A 23,788-nucleotide genomic window follows, 5' to 3' on the forward strand; every position below is an offset into this window, starting at 1 on the left:
GCACTTCTGGATAGATGCAAACTACATCTCGTTGCTTGTACTTGTGACAGTGCAATGACAATAAAGTTGAATTCAATTCTCTTGTTCTGGTTCTGGCTTTATTTGAAGAGGTTCTGGTTCCTCCACTTCACATTTAATCTGCACAAGTTCTGGCTCCAGTTCTGGCTTAATCTGCAGGAACTCTGGTTCCCAAAGTTCAAGTTTAATTTCCAGAGGTTCTGGTTCTGGTTCCTCCTCCAGTTTTAGAGGTTCTGGTTCTGGTTCTAGCTTTATCTCCAGAGATTCTGGTTGCTCCAGTTCTTCACTGTGGTTCCATTTGGTCCAAAGTGGGTTTTGTCTCCTGGGTCAGAACCGGCTCGGTCCTGTCAGACGTCATGCTGGAGAGAAAACAGACCATAATGAACATGAAACTGGTCCAGATGACGACATGGGGAAACATTTCATCAGAACTAGAATCAGTAGAGGTGACGTTACAGAACCGGGTTCAACCATCCTTCATCCTCCTGAGTTTAACTGTGGCCTTCACCAGGGGGCGCTGTTCTCTCAGAAACTAGACTCAAATCCAGACAGAAGCGTTTAGGTCCGGCTCAGAAACCAGAACATCAGGAAAAAAGGTGCAAACATTGCGACCAGTTTAAACATTTTTCCTGTAATGATAAGTTGTTTCTCCACCATTAGCACATTTAGCAGTGAGTGAATGACGGTGATAATACATAATTTATTAAAAACTGTGAGCTGCGCTGAAGTAAATAAAAGAGAGAAGTTCAAAAACATGCTGAGAGTGAAAATCCTTCCTAAAGGTGAAGATATATCACAGATTTCAAAAGAAAATAAAAACGGGAGAAATGGATAATATAGGAAATAGCGCCCCCTTCCCTTCCGGAGTGCAATGGTCCCGTTTCCAAATAAGGTCTGAGACTGACAGCGGTCTGTCCCGCCCTTCCTGTTTGCTGCAGTGAGGTGGACTTGCTGTTTCCACTAAAAAACTCATTTAAAAACCTCAAAAACAACAGAGGCCGATGTATGGAAGCCCGTTTTCACCACTCTGGTAAAAAAACAAATAAATAAATAATCTGAGAAACACAGAGGAACACTAAGGAACAGAGATCATTTATTTTATTTTGTAACAGAATGGTGGAAACAAGCTTCCATACGGATGCTTACAGGAAAAAGTTGGACGTTCTGGAAAAATATCCAGAATACACAAATTAAATGAAAAACGTCCCGTTAAGATTGTTGTAAAGGAAACAGAAACTTGATCATTTGATGGGAGGTTGTTGTTGTCGGCTGGATCCCCAGAGATCTGCAGGTAAAAACAGCCTGAAGGAAAAACTGCAGAACAAACAGGCAGCAAGTTCCTGATGTTTCATCAGAAACTAACGTTTGTTTTCAGGTTCTGCAGCTGGGCCAAGAGGCTTCAGACTAGAAAGTCTTAGTTTGATAAAGCAGAAGTTTTCTTCTGAAAGCACAAATCAGAGGGAGAGTCTCAGAACCGGTTCTGGTTCTTCTGGGTTTATTTAGTTTCACATCAGAAAGTTTCTCCACGTCTGGATATTAAACACAGAAAACATGTTTAAATTACATTACAAGAAGAATATATTTAAATACAATAAAGTTCATAATAAGCTAGATTTATTTGACATTTAATGTTTTTCATCATCCAGAATAATAAGAGTCAATATTAATAAAGTTGGAATGAATAATAAAAGTTCAATAGAGAAAAAAACCCTGAAGATTTAACTGACTTGTAAAAGTCAAAATATACAATAAAAACTAAATGAAATAATAATAATAATAATAATAATAATAATAATAATAATAATAATAATGTCTATTAAATCTGCTCAGCTGCAGTTCAGTGCAGCAGAAAATAAATGTTTTTGATGATGATGATGATGATGTCACAGGCTTGTTGTCCTCCTCTTCCTCGCTGTAATTAGTCGGAGCTGCAGCTGAGAGCGGCGCCCCCTGGGAGATGCCGCCCTGAGCTCAGCCGCTGTGACTCAACACTGATCTTCAGAGCAGAACCTTCAGCAGCGGCGCCGACCGGTCCGGCCCGGTTCTGCAGCTTCATTAGAACCCGTAAACAGAAACTCGGCGCTCCACAGGGAGGAAACCGCCCAGGGAAACAAAGAGCTGCACTGGCGCCAACAGACAGAACCAGAACCAGAACCGGCAGACAGTCTGAGACGATGGACGGGGAACAAAGCTCCGGTGCGCGGGACATCCTGAGGGGACGCTGCCAAGGAGCTCAGAGGACCGGCAGCAACATGATCCGGATCTTCATCAGCTCCAGCTTCACAGGTCAGTTCTGCTCCCAGGCCTTGTTCTGGAGGTCCGGGTTCTGGGTTCTGGACGGAGTTCAGGTCCAGTTCTGCTGATCTGAGTTGATGTGTGAGAATCAGGGTGACCCTGATGGTTCTGGTTCAGCCGGGTCCATCTGACCCGGTTCAGACAGGTAAACACCTGGAGCCTCATGTGGAAACTTGCAGAAACCTTTTCAGCCGATAAAAAGAACCAGAACCGACCCGAAACCTCTGAGATTTTTTATTGTAAATGATGAAACTGAATCTTTTTTAGCCTCAAACAGAAACATGAAAGATTTTTGGTAAATCGGGTTTCGATAATAGATCTGTTGTAGACAGAAACGTTCAGGCAGGAAGTGGCTGTAAATGACCCGCTTTGGCTCCAGAGGTCCAACCGGTGCTCAGGTGGAGGCGGTCACATGACCAGACCATGACCTGGAGGATTCAGAGATTTTAAATTCAATCTATTAGCTATATTGGAAACAGATGAAGCGGAGGCCGTTGCCATGGTGATTCAGTCAGGAGGGCGGAGCTTTCCAGGTATTTATGCTACTTGGCGTTTAGGGGCGGAGTCATCTCCAGGTTACTGCAAATCCAGATCTACAGAAGCAGCATCGATGATGAAACGTCTGTGCTCCGTTTGAACGTTTCAGAATTTCTTCCTACTGAAAACTTTCAGAATAAAAGATCTGAAGATCTGTTCCTTTCCAGAACCAAGCAGACCCGGTTCCCCTCAGAACGTCCACCAGCTGGCTCAACACAACCAGAACCGACCTGGTTGGTTCTCACGTTTCTGACTCCGCCGCCTAGTGGAGGAAACCTGCAACAATGGAGCTCTGCAGATCAGCTTCCATCAGAACCAGAACCAGAACTCTTCTGTGGTGCCAGAACTTTACTTGTGATGAAACGTGGTGCCGTCCAACATGTTGCTGGACCGCTGGAGCGAGGAGCTGCGCAGGTCCACTAGGTTCTGGAGGCTCTGGAGCGACCTCAGAGAGGTCCGCTCCGTGGTACCAGAGCTCAATGATCAGGGGTCTGTTAGAAGTTCTGGTTCTGCTGTTGGTTCTGGTTCTGGATCTGGTTCTGCTGTTGGTTCTGGTTCTGGTTCTGACAGGAACGCCTTCTCCCTGGGTTCTGTGCAGACATGAGCGTTGAGAGGAAGGTTCTGCTAGAGAAAGCGTTTCCGGAGGTCCGGTCGTTCTGCCGCAGTCTGGGTCTGGTCTTTGAGGTTGGTCCGTCTCCTCTCAGCACTGAGAGAAAACATCACGTATAACTGTGAGTGACATCACTTCCTGTCCAGGTGGTGGATCTGAGCTGGGGGATCCGGACCTTCCCGTATGGAGACCATGAGGTCAGTGAGATCTTCCTGCAGGAGATCCAGACGAGTCAGAAGGTTTCTGCTGGACCGGCCTTCGTGGTGAGTTCCTAACGTTCTCCAGGTTCTCGTTGGCGTTTGTGTCTCCTGTAGTAACTGCCGGTGAAATAATGCCATTGTGCTTGTAGACGTGCGGCTGAATGCCAGTAAAGTTTCTGTAAGTCCAGAAAATGATGCTGCTTTAAGCCTCAGCACCAGGTTCTTTACGCCTCGGTGTATAGAACCTGGTGCTGTTTGTTCATGATGATGTTTGTTCTTTGATGTTCTGCATCTGTAAATGTGATCACGTTTGCTTTGCTTCTCCTCATGTCCTCATGTTTGGGTGCCGAAGGGCCTGCTGGGGAACCGGTACGGTCACCGACCTCTTCCTCATCTCATCCCAGAAAAGCAGTTTGAGGTTCTTCTGTCCAAGCTGTCCAAGAACCCAGAAGCTGTTCAGCAGCTGCAAGAGTGGTTTCGGAAGGACAACAACTCTGTGCCACCCACCTACGTTCTCCAGCCAATCACTGCACGATTCCCACACTACAATGACCTCCGACCTGAGGTGGCAAAGCTCCATGACGATGACCTTCTGTCCTGGCACGTCACGGAGAGTCAGCTGCTGCAACTGCTACGGTCTGCGGCCGCTGAGGCTGAGACGGCTGGAGACATCACGGCCGAGCAGAAGCGGCTCTTCTACTCATCAGGTGAGACGTGTCCTCCGGCATGGACATGTCCCAAAGCTTGTCCTTTTGGTCCAGGAGGACTAACGTTTCCTGCTTCTCATTCAGTCACAGAACGGGCGCTAGAGGAGGGCGTCTGGAAAGACAACTGCCAAATGTCCGCCTTGCTCTTCGTCCGGGAGATTCCTCGGCAAAGGATGAAGAACGGAGCCAAACGTCTGGCCAAGTTCATGGACCTCACTGCGGACGGGCTGCTGGACGCTGAAGCTCAGGAGTTGCTCACCGGCCTGAAGTCACGTCTGTACGCCACGTCCAAGAAGATCCTCAACCTACACTGTGTGGAGCTGAACAGAGGAAGCATCGACCCAAAACGAAAGGAACATGCCGAGTACCTGGACAGCATCTGCCAGCAGTTCATCTCCCAGATGACGACCCGAATCAGCGAGGCGGTCAAACTGGCGGGAGAGGACAGGAGGAAGATCTGGGGAAGCACAGAGGAGGATGAGGAGGAGTTTGACTGGGTGGTCGAAGAGGCGAGGCAGCACACCATCATGGCTGCCGAGTTGAGCAAGAGTCTCCAGGGCAGAGATGGGCTTCTGGGGAAGATCTGCCTCGCCATGTGGGAGTCCAGCCCAGTCCACCACAGTCCGCTGGTGGTTCATGGTGCTGCTGGGATGGGGAAAACCATTCTGCTGTGCAAACTGGCACAGGAGATGCAGGGTGTCCTGGAGGCCAAGGCGGTGCTGGTAATTAGGCTGCTGGCTGCCAATCATCCTCAGAGACCAAGCATCAACCATATCCTCCACAGCGTCTGCCTCCAGGTGTGTCTGGCGTGTGGCCTGGCTCCGCATCCCCTGTTGTCAGTCAGCTCTCACCTGGAGCTGCAGCGGCTCTTCCAGAACCTGCTGGAGGAGGTTTCTCAGCAGGGGAACACTCTGCTCCTCATCCTGGACTCCCTGGAGCAGCTGGCAGACCAACATCAGGCTCACCAGTTGCGTTGGCTGCCCACAGACGTGCCTCCAAATGTCCACCTGCTGGTCTCCATGGAAACCACTAGCGAGCTGTTCGCCAGCACGCGGCTGAGGCTGGGCGCTGCAGGAAACCTCTTTGAGGTGGAGCGTCTGTCTCGTGATGAAGGGCAGCAGATCATGGAGTCCCATCTGCAGGCGGCTCAGCGAACTTTGACCCGGGAGCAGAAGGACGCGGTGCTGCAGAGTTTCCACGCCTCCGGCTCTCCTCTCCACCTTCAGCTCATCCTGTCTGCTGCCAAGCACTGGACATCCTTCACACCAACAACGCAGCTGCTGCTGGGTTCCAGCTCAGAGGAAGTGATGTCACAGCTCCTCCTGAAGCTTGAGGAGAAACATGGGAAGGAGCTGGTGGGCGGGGCCTTGGGATGCATCGTGTTGGCAAGGTGAGGAGACTAGCAAAGCATCTGGTGAGGATGTGTTGAAGCACAAGAAACCTTTACAGGCCTTAATACGTTTACCTGGAATCCAACCTTTGTTTGGGCTGTTGGAACAATTTGTTCACTGAAAGGATCAAAAAAGAGAAAAAGTCACAGAGTGAATGGTAAAATTCAAATCATTAGCCAAGTGTGCTAAGCGTTTTTAAAGTTAACGAAAGCGCTAAACCAAAAGTTAGCTCTGCTATCAACTTACTAGTGGATAGGTAGAAGTGTGCCCACCATTCAGGTTTGGAGCAGACAGGAAGTTGGTTCTGCTCCTTGTTCTCCTGAGGAATGGCAGGATGGAGCAGATGGTAAAGTTCAGAGATACGGATCAGAACTGAAAAAAATAGATCCTGGATCCCAGCTGGAGGAAGTGACCCAGAAGTCCTTGGAGTTGCGTTCCCGTCTGGGCTGGGTAGACCTTGGTCCTCCCGGAGAAGCTCTGGGTTTCCCTCCAGATGGACCTGGAGGTTCTCATGATGATCCACTAAATCTCTATGTCATAACTCTACAGGAGGGGCCTGATGGAGGCGGAACTGCGTGATGTCATGTCATTGGACGATGATGTCATCAGTGAGGTATACAGGTATTCCCTGCCTCCGACACCTTCGTTAATCCGGATGCCACCCATCCTGTGGGCGCGGCTCAAGCAGGACCTGCAGGACCAGCTGGAGGTCCAGTGGACTGACAGAGTTGCCATGCTGGCCTTCAGCAGCCGGTAAGATGTTCTCCATGTCCATTCCAAATGTCCTAACCCAGGAGCAGCGTCAGTACGTATGGAGTAACATCGAGCTTCTTCTTCTAGGCTTCTCTCAGAGGTAGTCAAAGCCCGCTATCTGACGCCAGAGCGACAGGGGTGGATCCATAGGATCCTGGCGGAGTATTTCCTGGGTCGTTGGTCCGGAAGACTGAAGCCAGTGGCTCTTCCGGGTCTGACGCTGCTGCTGTCCGACCGGAAGGTACCAGGACTCCTCTGGTGGACATAAGGAGACGTCTGAGCGTGCTCTCTGTGTGATGAAACAAATAAGGGTGGATGCTGAGTTCTGATTGGTTCTCTACTTCCCAAGGTCCCGCCCCAGCCGCTGTGGTTTGCTCCTGGATTGGCGAACGTCCGGAAGCTCCAAGAGTTGCCGTATCACTTGCTGCATGCCGGTCTGTGGGAGGAGCTACGGCAGGAAGTAGTAGGTACGATAATGACTGAACTGAGCGTGCTCAGATCAACCAAAGCTCCAGCACAGAAGGGAGCCAGCATGTTTTTATCTGGAGGTTCCTCAGACAGTCCTTGTCCAGTTCCACCAGTGGATCCAGTGTCTCCTGGTTCTGTGTGTGCAGGCAGCGCTGAGTGGCTCTACTGTCAGAGCCGGGTTTGTGGGGTGTCCAGCCTGATCAGCGACCTGGATCAGTGCTCCCAGTACATGGACTGCAGTGAAACTGGACTGGTCCGTGAGGCTCTGGTCCTGATGAAGCCCGGCCTGGACATCCTGTCAGGCCACATGGGTCAGTGTGGTTGGGTGGGAACATTTTGGGCCGTTTGGGTCGGTTCTGGGTGACCTGCTGTACTTCCTCTGACTCCAGACCGGTCTGTGTTTTACTCCGAGCTGCTGGCCCGACTCTCCTCCCTGGCCTCCACCTTCCGCACCGTGATTGGTCGGCTCTGCAGCCAGTGTGACGATTGGCTCCAAACGTGTCCGGAGCCGGTTCTGATCCCGAGGAGCACCTTCCTGCAGCAGCCAGGGGGGGCGCTGCAGCACACGCTGACTGCACCCCATGGAGGTCAGAGCTGAACCTTCAGAGACGTCAGTAAATGGAACAGACGATCCAGGCTGCTGGTTCCTGTCCACGTCCCCCGTGTCCTCAATGTCCTCTATGTCCCTCATGTCCTCTACATCAGTCGTCCCCAACCTTCTGGCTGTGGACCGGTACCGGTCCTTGAACCAATTGGTACCAGGCCGCACAAGAAATAATTAAATATTTGAGTCTGGAGGATCTTTTACTTTGTAAATCCTTTAACCGGACTCTCTCGGTTCCGTCTTGTCCAACATGGAGCCACAAGCAGCAAAATGAGTCAGAAACGGATCAGATTGTTTGTAAAGTTTCTTTGTGAAGGGAAAAGGCCCAGAGAAGAGCCAGGAGGAGGGATTTATCCCGGCAGGTGATTCCCACAGTCCAAGCTCTGCATGATATGGTGACCGGATGTTAATGAGGCAATGAAGCTTCAAGCTGCTTCTCCACTAGAGACCAAGAACCCGGAGCATCAGCAACACTTCCGGTCTCATTGTCTCTCATCTCTCCCAGATGGACCGTCTGGTTGCAGAGAAACAAGCTCAGGGCTCCATTAGTCGTTATCCTGAGTTAAAATTGAAGGGAAATGTAAACATTACCATAGTGACCAGAGTCAGAGAGTGTTAGGGCAGTGGAGAGACGAGATGAGACCAACATCCCGATTCCAGAAGAAAATCCAGTAAAACCTCCAACATACCAAACATGAATTTAGAGTAACAAACATGTCCCACGATGTAGAAGCAGCAGTGATAGTTTGTGGAGTCGTTTTAAGAGAGCTAGTGTCAGTGTCAAGCCCTGACTGAATGAAGCTATAACTATATTATGTCAGGTTAATGATGGATAGCTAAAACATTACTGGGTTTATCAACTGTGGTACCAGTTTGGCTCCAGTTCCTCTCATTATTATTTCTGTTGATATTCCTTGTACAAAATGCTGAATAAACATTCATGCTGTTTCTAAATATCATCCGATGTCCACCGGACTCTCAGTTGCCATGTCAACTGTTGGGATTCCCCTCCGTTCTTATGTCAGCGGGCTTTCTGATTGGCTACCTGTCACATTCAACAGGCTGAGTTCTCATTCCCAGTCAGGGAAACGAGACAGGCTGCGACAATCGGGCCAAGACAATCCAACATGTTGAAAATGCCCGATGTTAGATCGGAGCGGTCCGTAACACACCACACTGCAGGACGATCAGCCACATTCAGAGCGTTCTAAGATTGTCTTAAGGGGAAAATTGGGGCAAAATATTTAAAATTGTGCCATGTGATCTAGGCTTTAGCGGACAGAAGCCTGTCTGAGGTTCACCCTCCTCCCCCGGTCCTACCGGGCCGCAGTAAAATTGCCAAGCCTTGACCGGTCCGCGGTGATAAAAAGGTTGGGGACCACTGACCTACATCCTGCATGTCCTCCATGTCCTCACAGCAGCTTCAGGAAGCTGAAATGTGTTTTTATGTGGGAGAACAGCACGAGGTGGTTGAACAGAGGGAAGTTTTTACCTTTGGGTTCATGTAGGACGACCAAACGTCTTCTTGTCCCTGAACATTTCTCAGATTCTGCCCAAGGCGTTTGAGGCAGGAGGAGGTGGAAGAGCGTTATTAGTCTCCTACGGGGAAATTCCCATTTCACTCCGGCCCAAAGACCAGAAACAAACATCAGACAGGACAGACGGGTCTGAGGCTGCAGCCGCCATGAAGCGCCATTAGCTTTATCGTTACCATGGAAACGTGGGAGGAAAAAAATCACATCTCAGCTCATAGAAGGCAAAAAACTACAAATATTATTCAGTCTGGTGCAATGCATGCTAGTGGCTGGTTCTGATCCGTTCTGACCCATTCATACATGAGTGCTGCTCATTTATTTTTACTGACAAACCAAATAAGTTTCCTTCTTAAAGTCGCAGACACACCAAATGTGGGCGGAGTTTCCAACAAGCCAATCAGCTGTTCCAGCTGCTGCGTCCATGTCTACAGTGACTGAGCCCGATCAGCTCACAGTAAGGTTAGCATCATGAGTTAGCCGCAGTGTGGCTTTTCCAGGCGTGCTCTGCTTGGCCGTGGGCGCGGCGCTGCGGCTGCTGGTCACCGGGTCGGCCGGCGGCGTGGTGGCGGTCTGGAGCCTCCGGGACAAACATCTCCAGCAGGTTCTGCAGGGACCGTCAGGTGGGTGCGAGAACTCATGAGATTTCTTACAGTTCAGGTCGGACCGTGACGGCTACTTCCTGTCTGTCTTGTCCTGGTAGCGGCCATCTTGTCGGTAAAGATCATTGAAAGCTCCGCCCACTGCCTCTCATTGGCTGCAGACGGCTCCCTGAGGAGGTGGAGCTTAAAGAGCGGCCAGCAGCTGTTCTGCATCCAGGAGGCGGGGCCTGCTGGCTCCGCCCCTTCCGCGACTCGCCTGCAGGTGTCGGAACAGCTTCTGTTTGTCCACACCTGGATGCAGGTAGGTGGTGGGCGGAGCCTGAAGGTTCCTTGGTCTTTAACTCTGCTGCTTTCGGGGTTTGGTCTCTTCGGTTCTCCTTGGTTGTGATTTTGGGTTTTGGCTTTTTCTGAGTCTCCATAAAGTTCTGGATCTCTTTGTCTTTTGGACGGGTTCAGTCCAAGGTCCGTCTGAGGTTCTGTCGGTTCAGGGTTCCAGGTTTTTCTGCAGTCGGTCTCCTTACTGTCAGCAGGTCTTCACATGTCTGGTTCTGCCTGGTTCTGCCTAGTTCTGTCTGGTTCTGTCTGGTTCTGTGTGGTTCTGTCTGGTTCTGCCTAGTTCTGCCTAGTTCTGTCTGGTTCTGTCTGGATCTGCCTGGTTCTGTCTGGTTCTGTCTGGATCTGCCTAGTTCTGCCTAGTTCTGTCTGGTTCTGTCTGGTTCTGTGTGGTTCTGCCTAGTTCTGCCTAGTTCTGTCTGGTTCTGTCTGGTTCTGTGTGGTTCTGCCTAGTTCTGCCTAGTTCTGTCTGGTTCTGTCTGGTTCTGTCTGGATCTGTCTGGTTCTGTCTGGTTCTGTCTGGATCTGCCTGGTTCTGTCTGGTTCTGTGTGGTTCTGCCTGTGGTTCTTGTTCTATACGGGTTGACCCGTGTGTCACTTTATAGCTTTCCTCAGCATATTGGACCTACAGCTGGTTCTGAAGAACCCGGGTTTGTATTCTCTGTGACGCTGTTGCAGGTGAAGGTCTGGAAGTCGGACGGAACCGAGATCCACAGCGAGGACGACTCGTTGGTTTTGGGGGTTCTGGGAGATGTTGTGGTTTCTCTGCACGACTTGGACCGGGTCAGAATCTTTGACCCGGTCACTGGGAGCCAGACGACGGTGCGGCTGACCCGGAGCCTGACTCCAGTGATTTCTGTGAGCTCTCCTAAACGTGGGTCAATATTTGTGGTGTCGGAAGACGGGATCCTGCATCAGGTGAGTTTTACGACTTTAGACCTGAAACTGGACCAGAGTTTGAGGTTCTAGGATCATATTTCTATGGTTAATCTGGATGATTCCAGGATCTAGAATGTGATGAGTCTGTTTGAAAAGCTCTGGGTGATGAAGCTGATGAAGGTGATGAAGGTGAACCATGTGACGTGAACTTCCTGTCTGCAGATCTCCAGGACAGGACAGCAAACCGTCGCAGAGTTTCCTCGGCTTCCGTCTCTTTTCTCAGCTTCGGAGGACGAGAAGATCCTGATAGCAGGTAGCAGAGACCCAACTGGAGCGGTTCTGATCCAGAGGTCAAGCCAAACCCAAGTGTTTCCTGCCGCTGTGTTCAGGATGGGAGCGGACTCTGAGCCTGTTCCGCATCTGCGGCGACTCTGTGGACGGATTCCTGGAGTTGCAGCACGACGATGAGGTTTTATCGGCCTGCGTGTCGCCGGACAGCCGACGCGTCGTCACTGGAGCGGCGGATCAGCTGATCCGAGTGAGAACCAAGCAGCTGGTATCGTCCTCACTAACAGCAGGAAGGGGAGCAGACTCATCACAGCACTGAAACATCCTGTAGAGGAGAGATACTGAAAAACTAATCCAGGAATTTCTTCCTTCTAGGTTGGACTAAAACTCCAGTTAGTGCGGCAGAAACCTCGTCTACTTCCTGTGGCTCCTCTGATGGAGAACTCTGCTGCTCTCTAACCTTTATGTTTCTCTCAGATCTTTCTAAGCTTCATCCGGTCTGGTTCCGTCTGGCTGTGATGTTTCCCAGGAACCACAACATCTAACCGTTCTACTTCTATAGATGTAGAAGCCTCTAAATGAGCCACACTGCCTTCCACTGCCTTTCTCTAACATAGAAAGTTCTTCTAGATCAGTTCTTCTGCTCTGTCTTCTCTGAGCCCAGTTCTGGCTCTGGTTCTGCTGGAGGGTTCTTCCTGATCAATTCTCCGTCCGTGGAGTGATTGCTGTTTTTTATTGTACATTTCTATAAGCTGGATTTTTGGTATTTGTAGTAAACTGGCAGTTTGTTAATAAAATGAAAGAAAGAATGAATGAAGCTTTTATTGTGAAAGGAAGCCAGGATCCAGTGCAGTAACATCCTGTTGTGTCTGGTCAGATCTGGTCGGTGACCACCGGCCGCCTGCTGGACACTCTGAGCGGCTGCAGCGCTCCGGTCACCTCCCTGCTGCTCTACGACCACTTGGTGGTCTCGGCCTCCTCGGCGGCGGATTCGGTCCAGCTGTGGAGTTTGACCTACGACCCCAGCCACAAGCCCCTCCCCCACATCCCGGCAGGCTCCGCCCACTCAGCTGTCACCAGAGACGGAGATCAGGTGTTCTACGTGCGCCACCAGAACCAGAGGGAAGTGCTGAGCTGGAACAACCGCACAGGTCAGAGCGGCTCCCTGAACGGAGCCCAAGCAGAACTACGGATCCAGTTCTCCTCTGACCCGACCCGTTTCTGCCCAGGTTTCGTGTCGGAGCGCCTGCCAGTGTCTGCGGAGGTCAGCTGCCTGGAGCTGGCGCAGCAGAAGCGCCTCCTGCTGTGCGGCCTGCGTAGCGGCACCGTGCTGATCTACCCGCTGGCGTGGCCCCAGGAGACGCTGTGCATCCCACCCCCAGAGGACCTGGCCCCGGTGCTCTGCCTGGCCCTCAGCTCCCAGGAGAGCCTGCTGGCCGTCGCCCACTGGGACGCGCTGCGCCTGTTCCAGGTCGCCACCAGAGACGGTTTCCCTGCCGTGGAGGGGCCCCTGGCGACGGCCCCGCTCTCGCCAGGGGCCCCTCCATCCCACATGGCGCTGCTGCCCGACCGCCGGCTGCTGTACGGGACGGCCGGCGGCGAAGTGAAGCTGCACGACTTCGGCGTCGGCGTCAGCGCCGACCTGCAGCCTCACAGCTCGGGGGTCACCTGTGTCACTGCAAGCAACTGGGGGACGCACGCCCTGGTGGGCTCCCAGGACGCCACGCTGCGGCTGTGGGCCCTGGACCCGGTGGCCCTGGACCACACCATGGAGTACCAGGTGAGACCGGACAGGTTCAGGCCAAAGTGGAGACCCAGACTCCTCCACTCACCGCGCCACTCTGCTCTGCCGTCCCGACCAGGGCCTTTTCTTCCAGGGCGTCCTCTGCGCCGCCTTCGCTGACAGCGACCGCTTCGTCTTCACTGGGTCTCAGGACCGAACCATCAAGGTCTGGGACGTCGCTTCAGGTGAGACGGCTTCCGGTCAACAGGTACACCGCAAGATGGCCGCTGTTATCCCTTAGGAGGAACAGCAGGAACCAATCCTTCAGAACCTCAGAACCCAAAGCAGAACTTCACCACTGGGTGGCACTGATCCGTCCTTCTTTTGTGTCCCTCCACCTTGTATCTTTCCGACCCAGTCGGTCTTCTGCTCTCTGGTTTATCCGGTTCTGGTTGGTCTGGTTCTGGTCCGATGCGTCTGTTTGTCTCCATCAGGGAAGCTGCTGTGCGTCCAGTTCGTCTACTCGCCGGTCGTCCGCATGCTGACCTTCAGGAACGGCTTCGTGGGCCTGACCCTGCAGGGCCGCGTCGTCCAGGAGGCCTTCAGGTGTCCGGACCGGGTCGAGCCGGACCACAACCCTCTGAGGAACATCAAGGCCCGGTACCGGGTCACCTCCAGAGAGAAGGGCGGGGCCGGCCAGCGGACCTGCAGCTCCGACCTGCAGGACTTCAACCCGGCCCAGTTCAGCCTGAACCTAGTGAGCATGCTCAGTAGCAGGCCGTCCTCCGCCTGCGTCCTGCTGTAGGACATGCTGCTACTGCCAGATCTGAAGACTTCTGCTCACCTTCATCATGTAAAAAAATCAGCGTTAGTTTTACTGTGAAAGCTTCTGGTTCGATGCTTTGCTCTTCACTTCAGAATCTTCTAGTAAAATCTTCTGATGTGTAAAACTAATTTATTGGAGTGAAGAACGTTCTGCTGTTCTAAAGGTTCTGCTGGTTTATCTCCGTTCACATCATGAATATCTGCTGGAGGTCGGCCTTCAGAGAACAGGAAGTAGTTTAATGCTAGCTATAATGCTAACAGCACTGGTCGCCTGTCGTCTCGTTTTGCTTTAGATGTTCAATAGAACAGAAAGCAGCAAAGTTTCTGTGCAGCAATTCATTTTAGAAATTCATTCTAAAATGAATTTACAAAATAAAAGATTCTGTTTATTTTGGATGTTTTAAGTTTCCATGTCTGGGTTCCGCTTTGAGCTCAACTTCCTGTTTTATTTTGGTAATCCAGTGTGACTGGGTGGCTTTACTTCCTGTTGGTCTGATCCTCTTTTTCCAACTCCAGTCCTGGAGGCCCTGCAGCGTTTAGATGAGCGTCTGCTGCAGGACCTGGACAGAATAATGAGGTCATTAAGGTTCTGGTGAGGATCAGAACCACTTCAGAACCTTAATGTTCTGGTGATCCACACCAGGAGGAGGTGATGAAGCCGTTTCATTCCAGGGTTTCGTACCTGAGGCTCATTTAAAACCTGCAGGACAGCGACTGGAGGCCTGGAGTAACCAGAACATCATTTCTGGTCAATCAAAGGAAAACATTTTATAGTTCCTCCTCTGTCCTTTAACTAGGCCATCGCTGTCAGGAAAGAAACATCTTAACGCGACTCTGTGTCTCCAAACTTTGTGTTAATTGGACCAAAACTGTAAAGTCCAAACAGGTTTGAGGAAAAACATATTTCAAAAATACACTTATTTGTACAATATATGAATTAAAATAATAAAGTAAACAGTTTGTAAGAAATGGATGCAAATGATTGTAGATGAAAACACAAATAACCTCGTTAAAATTAAAATCTTCAATAAATGGAGACGTTGGAGGTAAACTGTTTTCTATTTTCTTGGTCTGGAAATGTTTTTAATTTTTGTCCATTTTTAGCAACTAAAACCAAAATCACGGAGCCCAAATATTCTGCCTAGCAACAGAGCAGAAAGAAATGTGACTGGATGGAAACACTGGACATTTTTTAAATGCTTTTTTAAAATGTTTCATATAAACATGAAATTTTACTTCTGATGTCTAGAAGGTTGAGTAAAACAATCGCTTTACATCCGCTGCAGGTTTTATTCCCAGCTTGGAACTGGAATGTTTTTCCTGATTTGGAGCAGAAATGTTAAAGTCGAAAATGTTAAAGATGTTAATCGAAAATGTTAAAGATGTTAATCGATCCCAGTCTTATTTCCGCTCATCCCCACGTGTTTCCACGCCCTCTGATACCAAAGCGGGCTCGGTTCCGGTTCTGTAAACGTGAGGATGCCGTTATGGTGTGATAGCCTGGTTGCCTTGACAACCTGGTTGCCGTGAAGAGCCTGAAAACATCCTAAAAGCCTCTCCGGTTTTCTGCAGGTAAACTTTGTGCAGAGAAACTGCGACTCTGGGTCGGTTTCCTGCAGGAATCCGACTCCGGTTCTGGTGCTGGTTCCGGTTCTATGGCCGCAGCAGCTCGTCGGGCCGAGGCAGTGGAGCAGATAACAGCCCGGTTACAGATTAACAGAAATGATCCGAGCTTTGGCAGGAACACCTGCAGCTCTCAGATGTTTGTTTCAGACTCCGAGATGGGAAGAACCGAACTGACGTCCTGCGTGCTGGTTCTGGTCGGAGCCGCGGCGGCCCAGACGGGTAGGCTGCTTCACCTGGACAGGTGGCCGGGCTGCGGGGCGGGATTCAAACTCTGAGGTTCTGAGGTCCAATCCGGTAAAAAAAAAAAAAAAAAAAAAAAAAAAACGGTCTAAAGTAGGAAACAGTTTTAGCGTTAAAATCTAAAAAATGGAATAAAAATGAAGAAACGTTTGATTTGAGCTAAAATATTTAAACCCAAAGTTTTAACGTAACTTTGATCCAGGAAGAATCTTTTCCGGTTATTATGATCAGATAACAATAAACCACAAACCGATCATTCATTAATCTGTAGAACCAGGAACATAACTATAAACAGCAGAATATTTATGGGCTCCAGTTTGTAAAATTACACTGTAAAAATTAACAGCAATAATTTGGTTAATTTAGCCTTTGAGTTTTCAAAACCACTGAACTGAATATACAAAAACTCACCTTGTTATTCCTACTTTTGTAAATGTCAGTTCCAAACTAAATATTTAATTCAAACATAATATTTAGCTAAGAAGTTGAATATTAGCATCTGAGCTAAATATTTAGCTCCAAATTAAATATTTAATTTGCTAACTAAATATTTTGATCCAAACCAACTTTGAATTCTGCCTACTAAATATCTAGATTAAAACTAAATATTTATTTTCCAAACTAAATCAAATATTTAGCTTAGTTGCAAGTTGGCTTGCCAATAAGTGGAAGTGGAGTATCAAAATAAAAGCTGAGTTTTGTGGAACTCTTAATAAACTGAAGAATTGCTAAACGTTTATAGATTTTTTATTTGTCCAACCTGGAAAACAAAGCATGGGCTTTTACTTTGAAAACTAAACCTTTAGTTTGCTGTTGATTTTTTACAGTGTAGCTGTAGATCTTTGCTTTCAGGAGTTAAACTGCAGCAGATCTAGGAACAGATTTAAAGCAACCAGATCTGCTGCTGTTCACCAGGGAGTTCTGCCCACAGGTCAAAGGTCAGCAGCCCACAGAGTTCTGGTCAGCAGAACTGGTTCCAGAGAAACCGGGTCAGAACCACTCCACTCTGATTGGCTAACCATAGTGACCTCTAACCTCTGCCTGCAGGCCAGGCCAGCCGCCCGGAGCGGCTGCTGCCCCAGTGGCTGACGGGGATCGTCGCCGTCTGCGGCTTCCTCATCCTCACCTTCATCGCTGCGCTGGTGAAGAAGGTCTGGTGCGAGTCCAGCAGGTTGGTCACAACTCGTCTTCATCACTTCAGGCCCAGCTTGATTGGACTAGACCACTCTTAGCAGGGCAATGTTTCAGATGAAGCCGTCTGCTGATCGGTCAACATGAGCTGCTGGTGAACCGTGCGTGTGTGTGTGTGTGTGTGTGTGTGTGTGTGTGTCGTCAGCAGGAGCTCCAGCGTTGACGGCGCCTTCGCTGAGAGCAACCCGTACGAGAGCAACCTGGACGGCCCGAGGTGAAGCAGCTGCTGTTTCAGTTCAGCCTTTAGTTTCTGACCAGAACGGAAACGGTTTATCGCCACCTGCTGGCTAAAAGCGGCACAGCAGGAAACAAGTTCAACTTCCTGCTAATTTAGTTCATTTTAGTTATTTTTAAAAACTCATTAGTTTAGTTCTGTTAATCAAAGTTTTTATTTTAATTAATGAAATGTTTTTTTCTTCTAATATTTGTGATTTTATTAGTTTTTGTTGAGCTGATAACTTTACAACTTTAATCATAAAAGGACTAATAATTTGGAGAAAGTTTTTTTCTACTAAAATATCAGAAACATTAAAGAAAAGCTGAATATTTGCCTGACTGCCTCTGGTCGGTGGCAAGTAGCCCCACCTTCAGCCTCCATCCTGGTCCAAAGGAACTGACCTGGGCCGGTCCGGTCCGGTCCCGTCCAGGTGTTTTATGTTGGACTGATCCGACCCGGTTCTGTTTGCAGGCCGAGGAGCAGCCTGGAGTTGGAGAAGGGGAAGTACGAGACGCGGCTGGACCTCGCCAGGTAGGAACTGGAGACGAGTTGCAGCAACCTGCACGACTTGGCAACTCGTAGAAACTAGGGACTTGGAGAACGGTCAGAACCGCAGCAGAACTCTGGGATCAGAACTTCATCAGAAGAACTAAACTAAAAAACAAAATGACTCCAACTCTAGTCAGAGTCCAGAGAGTGAAGATTCATCTGATGATTTATTCAAATGTTGGAGACCCAGCAGACCGGAACCGGTCCAGAGGTTCAAAAGCTCTCTGAGGAGACGACCGGAACTCCTGCTCCAGTTCTGACCAGCATTCCTCCCCTGGAGAAAACCAGGCTGAGTTATTAGCATTAGGAAGTTAAGACATGGCAGCAGTGAATGGAAGCAGCTGAAAATCCCATTTTTCTAACCAGTGCGTTTTTCTCATAAAGCCTCGGCTGCTGGTTGCTCAGAAATCTGGAGCTTTAAAGCTGACTGTGTTTGTGCTGCAGGGCCAGAGACGGCAGCAACGTCTACGACAACGTCATCGCCGCCGAGGAAAAATCTACGGCCATGTGACCGGCCAGCAGGCGTCCCATTGGCTCCAGCCTTCCTTAAATCAGAATTTAATCTTCCCGATCATCACGTGATCCTGGCCTAGAGACCAGTAACCCATAGCAACCAGACCCCTGTAGCTGTTCCAGATGAATCAGTTATCTGAGCGGTTAATGATTCATCGTTCAGTGAAAACACGATGACATGTTTCTGTTCTGTGTGAATGACAAACGTTTTGTAATAAACTGTTCTGATCCGACTCAAGGCGTTGTCCTGAACTGAGATAAAACGTCCCAGTCAAAGTCCAGACCTGAGTCAGCAACTGAACATGAATGATTAATCAAGGTCATGTTTCCTTGTAAACCTTTAAATATCATTTTTATCACCAACTATAAAACCTGCAGGATTCAGTTTCACTTCCTTTCAGGAGATTAAAAGAAAAATAAATATTTTAAATTCGTCTCAAAATTACAATCAAGAACAAACAGAAACAGAATATTGATAAAAATATCAAGTGAAGTGATGAAGAGTAAAAGGATCAAGTGTAGCGGTTCCGGTCCATCACCAGATTTACTGGTCAGAACCAGAACCACTAACCAGTTAGCTAACCAGTTAGCTTACCGTTAGCAGCGCCGTTTCTGAGCTGCTGCAGGTTAAAATGTTTGTCTAATCCTAAATATGTGCTTTTGAAAATAATTCCACATCAAAATATTTTGTTTGAAATATTAGTTTCAACAAAAAGTTTAATATTTAATCAAATGGCAGAATTAATTGAATGCAAATTGAAACAGTTTAAAGTTCGTTTGTTCCTGATAAACAGAGAAATCTTTATTCATTTTTCAACTAATCATCATTTAAATCTCACCATAAATTAAAAACATTTTCCAGAATCATTTGACAATGTGACATGAAACTAAAACGGACCCGTTTCAGGTTCTGATGGGATGCGGCACAAAGTGGCAACAAAAACACAGAAATCTGATTATTTCCAGTGGAAACGACAAATAAATTAAGACGGAATATTTGTGCACATGACTTGATATGTAAATTTCTGCAGACTGTTTTCCCTTTAGCTCTCTACTGTTATGCCAACAACAAGTTAGCTTTAGCTTCTAAAGAATTATAAACATCTTAGTAAATCTTCCTAAGCAATTCTATATTCATAATTACAATTTCAGTGTTTCTGACTGATTAACAGCAAAATGTAAAAGAGTTTAGCTACGAAGCTAATCTGGTGAAATATGAAACGTTGCTCTTTAAGTGTTTTGTGAACATTAAATTAGAAACCTTTACGTCACAGATTGAGTTTCGGTGGAGATGAAATTTTGCTAAGCTATAAAATTGAGCATATTTTGTACAACCAAGAGCTAACAGAGCTAGCCAAGCTAACTGAGCTAACAACATCTTGTAAAAGTCTGCCTTAGCTTAGTTTTGTTTATTACAGACAAAGCTAACACGTTAGCACAACTCAGTTGCACAAACACCCAGGTTTTAAAGCAGCTGACAGAAGTTAATTTAGCTGCAGTCATGACACCAAAGTGAAGATAAAAACGTTTCTAAAGGTTTAAAATGTGGCGATGATTTTACCAGGAGCAAGACGAGGAAAAGTTCAGCAGAATGAAGTAAAGGCTGCAGGCGGATCAGGAGATTCAGTTTCTCAGAGGAAAACTTCAAGCTGCTCTGGAACGTTTGGCCACCATCCCATCTCTGCTCAGCAGGGAAAACGGCCGGGAACGTTCCAGCTACGCCTGAATGTTTACCGGAAAACTGGGAAGTTTGACATCCAGGAAAACCTTCAGGGAGTTTTGAGCAGCCGAGTTTCTCCAGATCCGCTTTTCTGGGTTTGGAAGTTTATTTTGGGATCATGAGGAACGTCAGCCTGCAGCTTTAATATGGACGTGGAAGACACTGCATCTGTTGTCAAGGCAACGGGCACCATGCCAACAACATCCTGAGAGCCGTGTCCATGGAGACGGACAAACAACAACGCTCAGAGGAATCATAAAAATGCATCGACTGCATGAAATAAAGTAATGAATTCATGAACGGCACTTTGGACCTGCAACAGAACCAGAACCGAAACCGAAACGTTTAGGTCGCCTGACGGCAGGAAGCCAGCCAAACCCGCAGAACCAGAACCGGGACAGGAACCAGAACCCAAAACAATCTCTTCTTGGCTTTCCAGAACTTTTGAGGCTTTTCTGCGACCTGGTGTGACATCATGGCTGCCGACCAATCAAACGGCTCCGTGCTAAGCTGTGGTGCTAGTGTCACGCTGCTGCATGCATCAACACTGGGAACACTGGGGAAGTCTGAAACATGCCGGGAATGATCCAGACAGAACCAGAACCTCAGGAGAAAGGTTCAACCCGAGGAATGAGAGGCGTCACCACGGAGACATGGTTGGTCCGTTCTGATGATCGGACCGGGTGAGCCGGGTCCGATCCGATGGAAACGAAGCGAACCTGCAGGAGGACAGACTGCAGTCCCCACTCTGACCACCAGGTGGCAGACCGCAGCTCCTGCTGCAGTTCACTGTGGGCCGGTCCAGGCGGCGCTCCGGTTCCAGAACCCGACAGGAAGTTGTTCCACTGAGAAGCTGCAGAGGAAGGTGAGCAGAACTGGGGAGGCGCCTGGCGGGCGGAGCAGGAAGTGGAGACGAAGCAGAGCGGCCGTTAACCCGAATGACGGCGGAGACACGGGGACGTCCAGGTCAGGACAGGACGACCAGGGTGACCGTCCCCCTCTGCTTCTTCAGGATGGTCACTGCTTGCTCATGGGTCACCGCCTGCAGACTCTCGCCGTTCACCGACAGAATCTGATCGCCACGCTTCAGACGCCCGTCCACCGCCGCCGCGCCCTGAGACACGGACAGACAGGACGGTCAGGACGGATGGAGGTTCTGAGGCGACCCGCGGACCGACCGGTTCTGACCTTACTGAAGACGGTCTTGACGTAGATGGGAAGGTCTCCGTGCGGACTGCCGAAACCCCCGACGATGCTGAAGCCCAAACCCTCACAGCCTTTCTCCAGAGTGATGCTGCGGGACCGAGGACCGCTGGGGGCAGAGGTCAGAGGTCAGCTTACCTCCACCTGGGTGTGTGTGTGTACTCACTCTAACTCAGACAGTGTGTGTGTGTGTTCTCACTCTGACTCAGACAGTGTGTGTGTGTCGCTGCTCGCCGTCAGACTGCAGCTGCCGCTCAGACTCTCCACCTGAGTAGCAATGGCGCTGATGTTGGTGTCGGCCACCACCTGAAGACACCAGACGGGTTTCAGGTCCGATCAGAACCGGCTGATCGGACCTGAAACACGTCCTGAGAGGGGACGGGTTCTGACCGGGTCAGAACCAGACAGAACCTCCCCAACAAGACAAAACGGGAAGCTTTAAACAGACCAGGAATCATGTCGGTCACTAGAACCAAGACCATGTCTGGACCTGGAACCATCTGGGGTAAACACTCCAGTTGGACCGGAGCGACTCTAAAGGTTCTGGTTCTACAGGTTGACAGATCCGGTTCTAGCTGCTCTTCACGTTCTCTAACTTCTCGGTGAAAATGACATCGAAGCTAGATCTGTACTGTCTGTTCACCATGACAAGAGGTGGTACCGGTTCTGATCCGAGGAGAACCGGAGAGGCCCACCTGCAGGTTGATGTTCCCGTAGCTGTTCTTCAGCATGGCCACCACCTCGCTGTGGGACAGTCCGTCCACCGGCTGTCCCCCCACGCTGACGATCCGGTCCCCCACCTGCACAGACACAGAACCTCAGTGCAACAGAACCGACCCGGCTCCATCTAGCAGGACCGCCGTGTTTTCAGAACAGAACCAGACTGAAGTCCAGAACTGGGGCCAGCCAGTACCAGAGCAGGGTCTCTGCCATCAGAACCCGGTAGACTGGGAGGGTCCGTCACGGTTCTGGATGGAGAGTACCACCAGAACTCTACAGGAGTTCTACCAATGCCTACCGTGGACAAGAACCAGAACACCAAGACTGAGTTCTAGCACCTCAACCAGAACCACAGATGCTCTCCTGCTTCTGGAACCCAACAACCAGGAACATCTGTGTGGATGTCCAGGAGGAATGTGGTCCAGACTGGATCAGAACCCGAGTGCAGAACACCCCAGTGAACGGCTGGTTCTGACTGAACAGGTGAACTGGGATGGAGCTCCGTCCCGCTGACGGTCCGCCTGGAAGACGCTCAACGTAACAGAGGTGCCTCTCTTAGAATCGGACCAGAACAAACCTGATGGAACGGGTGGAACATCCTCATCCCAGGCGAACCGGTACCAGAGGTACCATTTGGATTCTTTCTGTATTTCTTTGCAAATATTTGGAGACGGACTTGCTAACTACCAGAGAGCTGTGAAAGCTGCAAAACCTCGTTTCCTTAAATGGCCACAAACCAAAAACACTTTTTAACATTGAAATCTCTCATTTGTCCTGTGACAGAAATGTTGCCATGGCTTCATCCAAGCTTTGTGAAAACTTCCTGACATTTTTCAGAAACAGAATTTCTGATCTCAGATTGTCTCCCTTTCCAGTGCGGATCCAGTGGCTCCGCCAGTTTGCAATGCAACCCTTGAATGTTTAGAGCCGGCGTCTCTTAACGAGTTGATAAAACTGTTAGCAAGTTAAAGTCTTCTTCCTGCCCTCTGGCCTCCGTTCCCAGTCGGTTGCTCATAGATGTCTCTGACTCTATCGGCTCATGTTCTGTTAAAATGCTTCTGATGGAAGTCTGGAGGTTTTCCATCCGCTCATTAAACCTCGATTCCAAAGTCTTATCTAACTTCAGACCAATCTCTAAATTGCCATTGATGTCCAAAGTTTTGGGAAAGTTGCTTCTGTCCAACTGCAGACTTATGTTGACCTGAATGAAACTGGTGACTGAAGCTGCCCTTTTAAAAGTTTTAGAGGATCTTTTAACTGTTGAGGGAGAATCTGCAGGTCTTTAGATCTGTCTGCTGTGGATCACAGGATCTTCTGGTTGCTATTCGAGGTTCAGCACTGAACCGGTTCCGGTTCCGGTTCTTTCCAACAGGAGTTTCTCTGCAGATCTGGGGCAGCGTTGGTCCTCTGAAGTACGGGGTTCCTCAGGGTCGATGTTGGCGCCTTGTATCTGCCGCCTCTGGGTTGCATCTTTAAAAAGCACAAAGTCTCTTTCTGCTGCTCTGCACATCCGTTCAGATCTTTCTGCCTCAACATGACCTCCAGTCTGCCGGGCTGATGTTCCAGGATCGTCTTCAGGATGTTCAGACATTTTCTGGACCCAAATAATAAAAACTGAGATTGTATGTTTGGTCAGAGCCGTCCTCTCCTGGACGTGACGCTGTGGTCGGTCCCCTGTCCTCCTGCTGTCGTCCATTTGTGAAAACTCTGGGTGTGATTGTTGATCCTGTGTTAGAGTTGATTAGCATGTTAGCGCTGCTATCAAGGCCAGTTTCTTCCAGCTGAGGATCTTTGCTAAGATCAAATCTGATCTTCCTCTGCCTGATTTTGATCCAATCATTCATCACGTTTAGATTATTTAACTCTTTGTACTCAGGGTTGGAGCAGAGCAAACAAAATGCTGCAGCTGGTCTGCTGACCAAAACCAGGAGGAGTGAATCTGTGGCCCCGGTTTTACAAACCCTTCTCTGGCTCCCTGCTGCTTTAGGATCAAATTTAAGGTCTTATTGATAGTTTTTAAGTGTTTTAGGTCCTCGGTACTGAA

The 23,788-nt window shown here is 49.2% G+C and overlaps 3 protein-coding genes across 6 annotated transcripts in view; 2 read left to right on the top strand and 1 right to left on the bottom strand.

The window, feature by feature from the left end:
• The first annotated feature begins 1,753 nt into the window (after window positions 1–1,753).
• nwd1 (NACHT and WD repeat domain containing 1) lies at window positions 1,754–14,816 on the top strand. The gene is made up of 16 exons (XM_028011980.1): window positions 1,754–2,304; window positions 3,449–3,534; window positions 3,607–3,723; window positions 4,013–5,757; window positions 6,308–6,511; window positions 6,599–6,752; window positions 6,861–7,290; window positions 7,369–7,566; window positions 9,616–9,738; window positions 9,819–10,018; window positions 10,729–10,968; window positions 11,152–11,242; window positions 11,319–11,467; window positions 12,095–12,997; window positions 13,080–13,185; window positions 13,435–14,816. Exons 1-16 carry the CDS (start codon window positions 2,193–2,195, stop codon window positions 13,743–13,745), a joined length of 5,169 nt encoding a protein of 1,722 aa, XP_027867781.1. The 5' UTR covers window positions 1,754–2,192; the 3' UTR covers window positions 13,746–14,816.
• A 482-nt stretch (window positions 14,817–15,298) lies between these two features.
• pdzk1ip1 (PDZK1 interacting protein 1) lies at window positions 15,299–18,339 on the top strand. Of its 2 annotated transcripts, none has more exons than XM_028011977.1 (5): window positions 15,299–15,610; window positions 16,679–16,802; window positions 16,968–17,036; window positions 17,511–17,570; window positions 18,033–18,339. In XM_028011977.1, the coding sequence occupies exons 1-5, from the start codon at window positions 15,421–15,423 to the stop codon at window positions 18,097–18,099; spliced, it is 510 nt and encodes a 169-aa protein (XP_027867778.1). In that variant the 5' UTR covers window positions 15,299–15,420; the 3' UTR covers window positions 18,100–18,339. The 2 variants fall into 2 exon arrangements, with proteins under 2 accessions (XP_027867778.1, XP_027867779.1); XM_028011978.1 differs by having other exon boundaries at window positions 15,302–15,610; window positions 16,971–17,036.
• Window positions 18,340–18,800: 461 nt separating this feature from the next.
• The window catches only part of patj (PATJ crumbs cell polarity complex component), a 43,329-nt gene continuing 38,341 nt past the window's right edge, over window positions 18,801–23,788 (bottom strand). For all 3 annotated transcript variants that reach the window (XM_028011824.1, XM_028011825.1, XM_028011823.1), the window contains 4 exons: window positions 21,720–21,824; window positions 21,224–21,330; window positions 21,010–21,133; window positions 18,801–20,935 (listed from right to left, as the gene is read on the bottom strand). In XM_028011824.1, coding sequence (XP_027867625.1) covers window positions 20,789–20,935; window positions 21,010–21,133; window positions 21,224–21,330; window positions 21,720–21,824 — 483 coding nt within the window. In that variant the 3' untranslated portion in view covers window positions 18,801–20,788. The remainder of the gene's footprint in view (window positions 20,936–21,009; window positions 21,134–21,223; window positions 21,331–21,719; window positions 21,825–23,788) is intronic.

The sequence above is a fragment of the Xiphophorus couchianus genome, unplaced genomic scaffold (genome assembly GCF_001444195.1).
Source record: "Xiphophorus couchianus unplaced genomic scaffold, X_couchianus-1.0 Scaffold1000102, whole genome shotgun sequence".
In the NCBI taxonomy this organism is placed as follows: domain Eukaryota; kingdom Metazoa; phylum Chordata; class Actinopteri; order Cyprinodontiformes; family Poeciliidae; genus Xiphophorus; species Xiphophorus couchianus.

Coding starts and splice junctions, on each gene's coding strand:
- nwd1 (XM_028011980.1), top strand. CDS start 2,193: ATGGACGGGGAACAAAGCTCCGGTGCGCGGGACATCCTGAGGGGACGC. Junction 3,535..3,606: donor GTCTGGGTCTGGTCTTTGAG/GTTGGTCCGTCT, acceptor CTTCCTGTCCAG/GTGGTGGATCTGAGCTGGGG. Junction 5,758..6,307: donor GGATGCATCGTGTTGGCAAG/GTGAGGAGACTA, acceptor ATAACTCTACAG/GAGGGGCCTGATGGAGGCGG.
- pdzk1ip1 (XM_028011977.1), top strand. CDS start 15,421: ATGGCCGCAGCAGCTCGTCGGGCCGAGGCAGTGGAGCAGATAACAGCC. Junction 15,611..16,678: donor AGCCGCGGCGGCCCAGACGG/GTAGGCTGCTTC, acceptor CTCTGCCTGCAG/GCCAGGCCAGCCGCCCGGAG. Junction 17,037..17,510: donor AGCAACCTGGACGGCCCGAG/GTGAAGCAGCTG, acceptor TTCTGTTTGCAG/GCCGAGGAGCAGCCTGGAGT.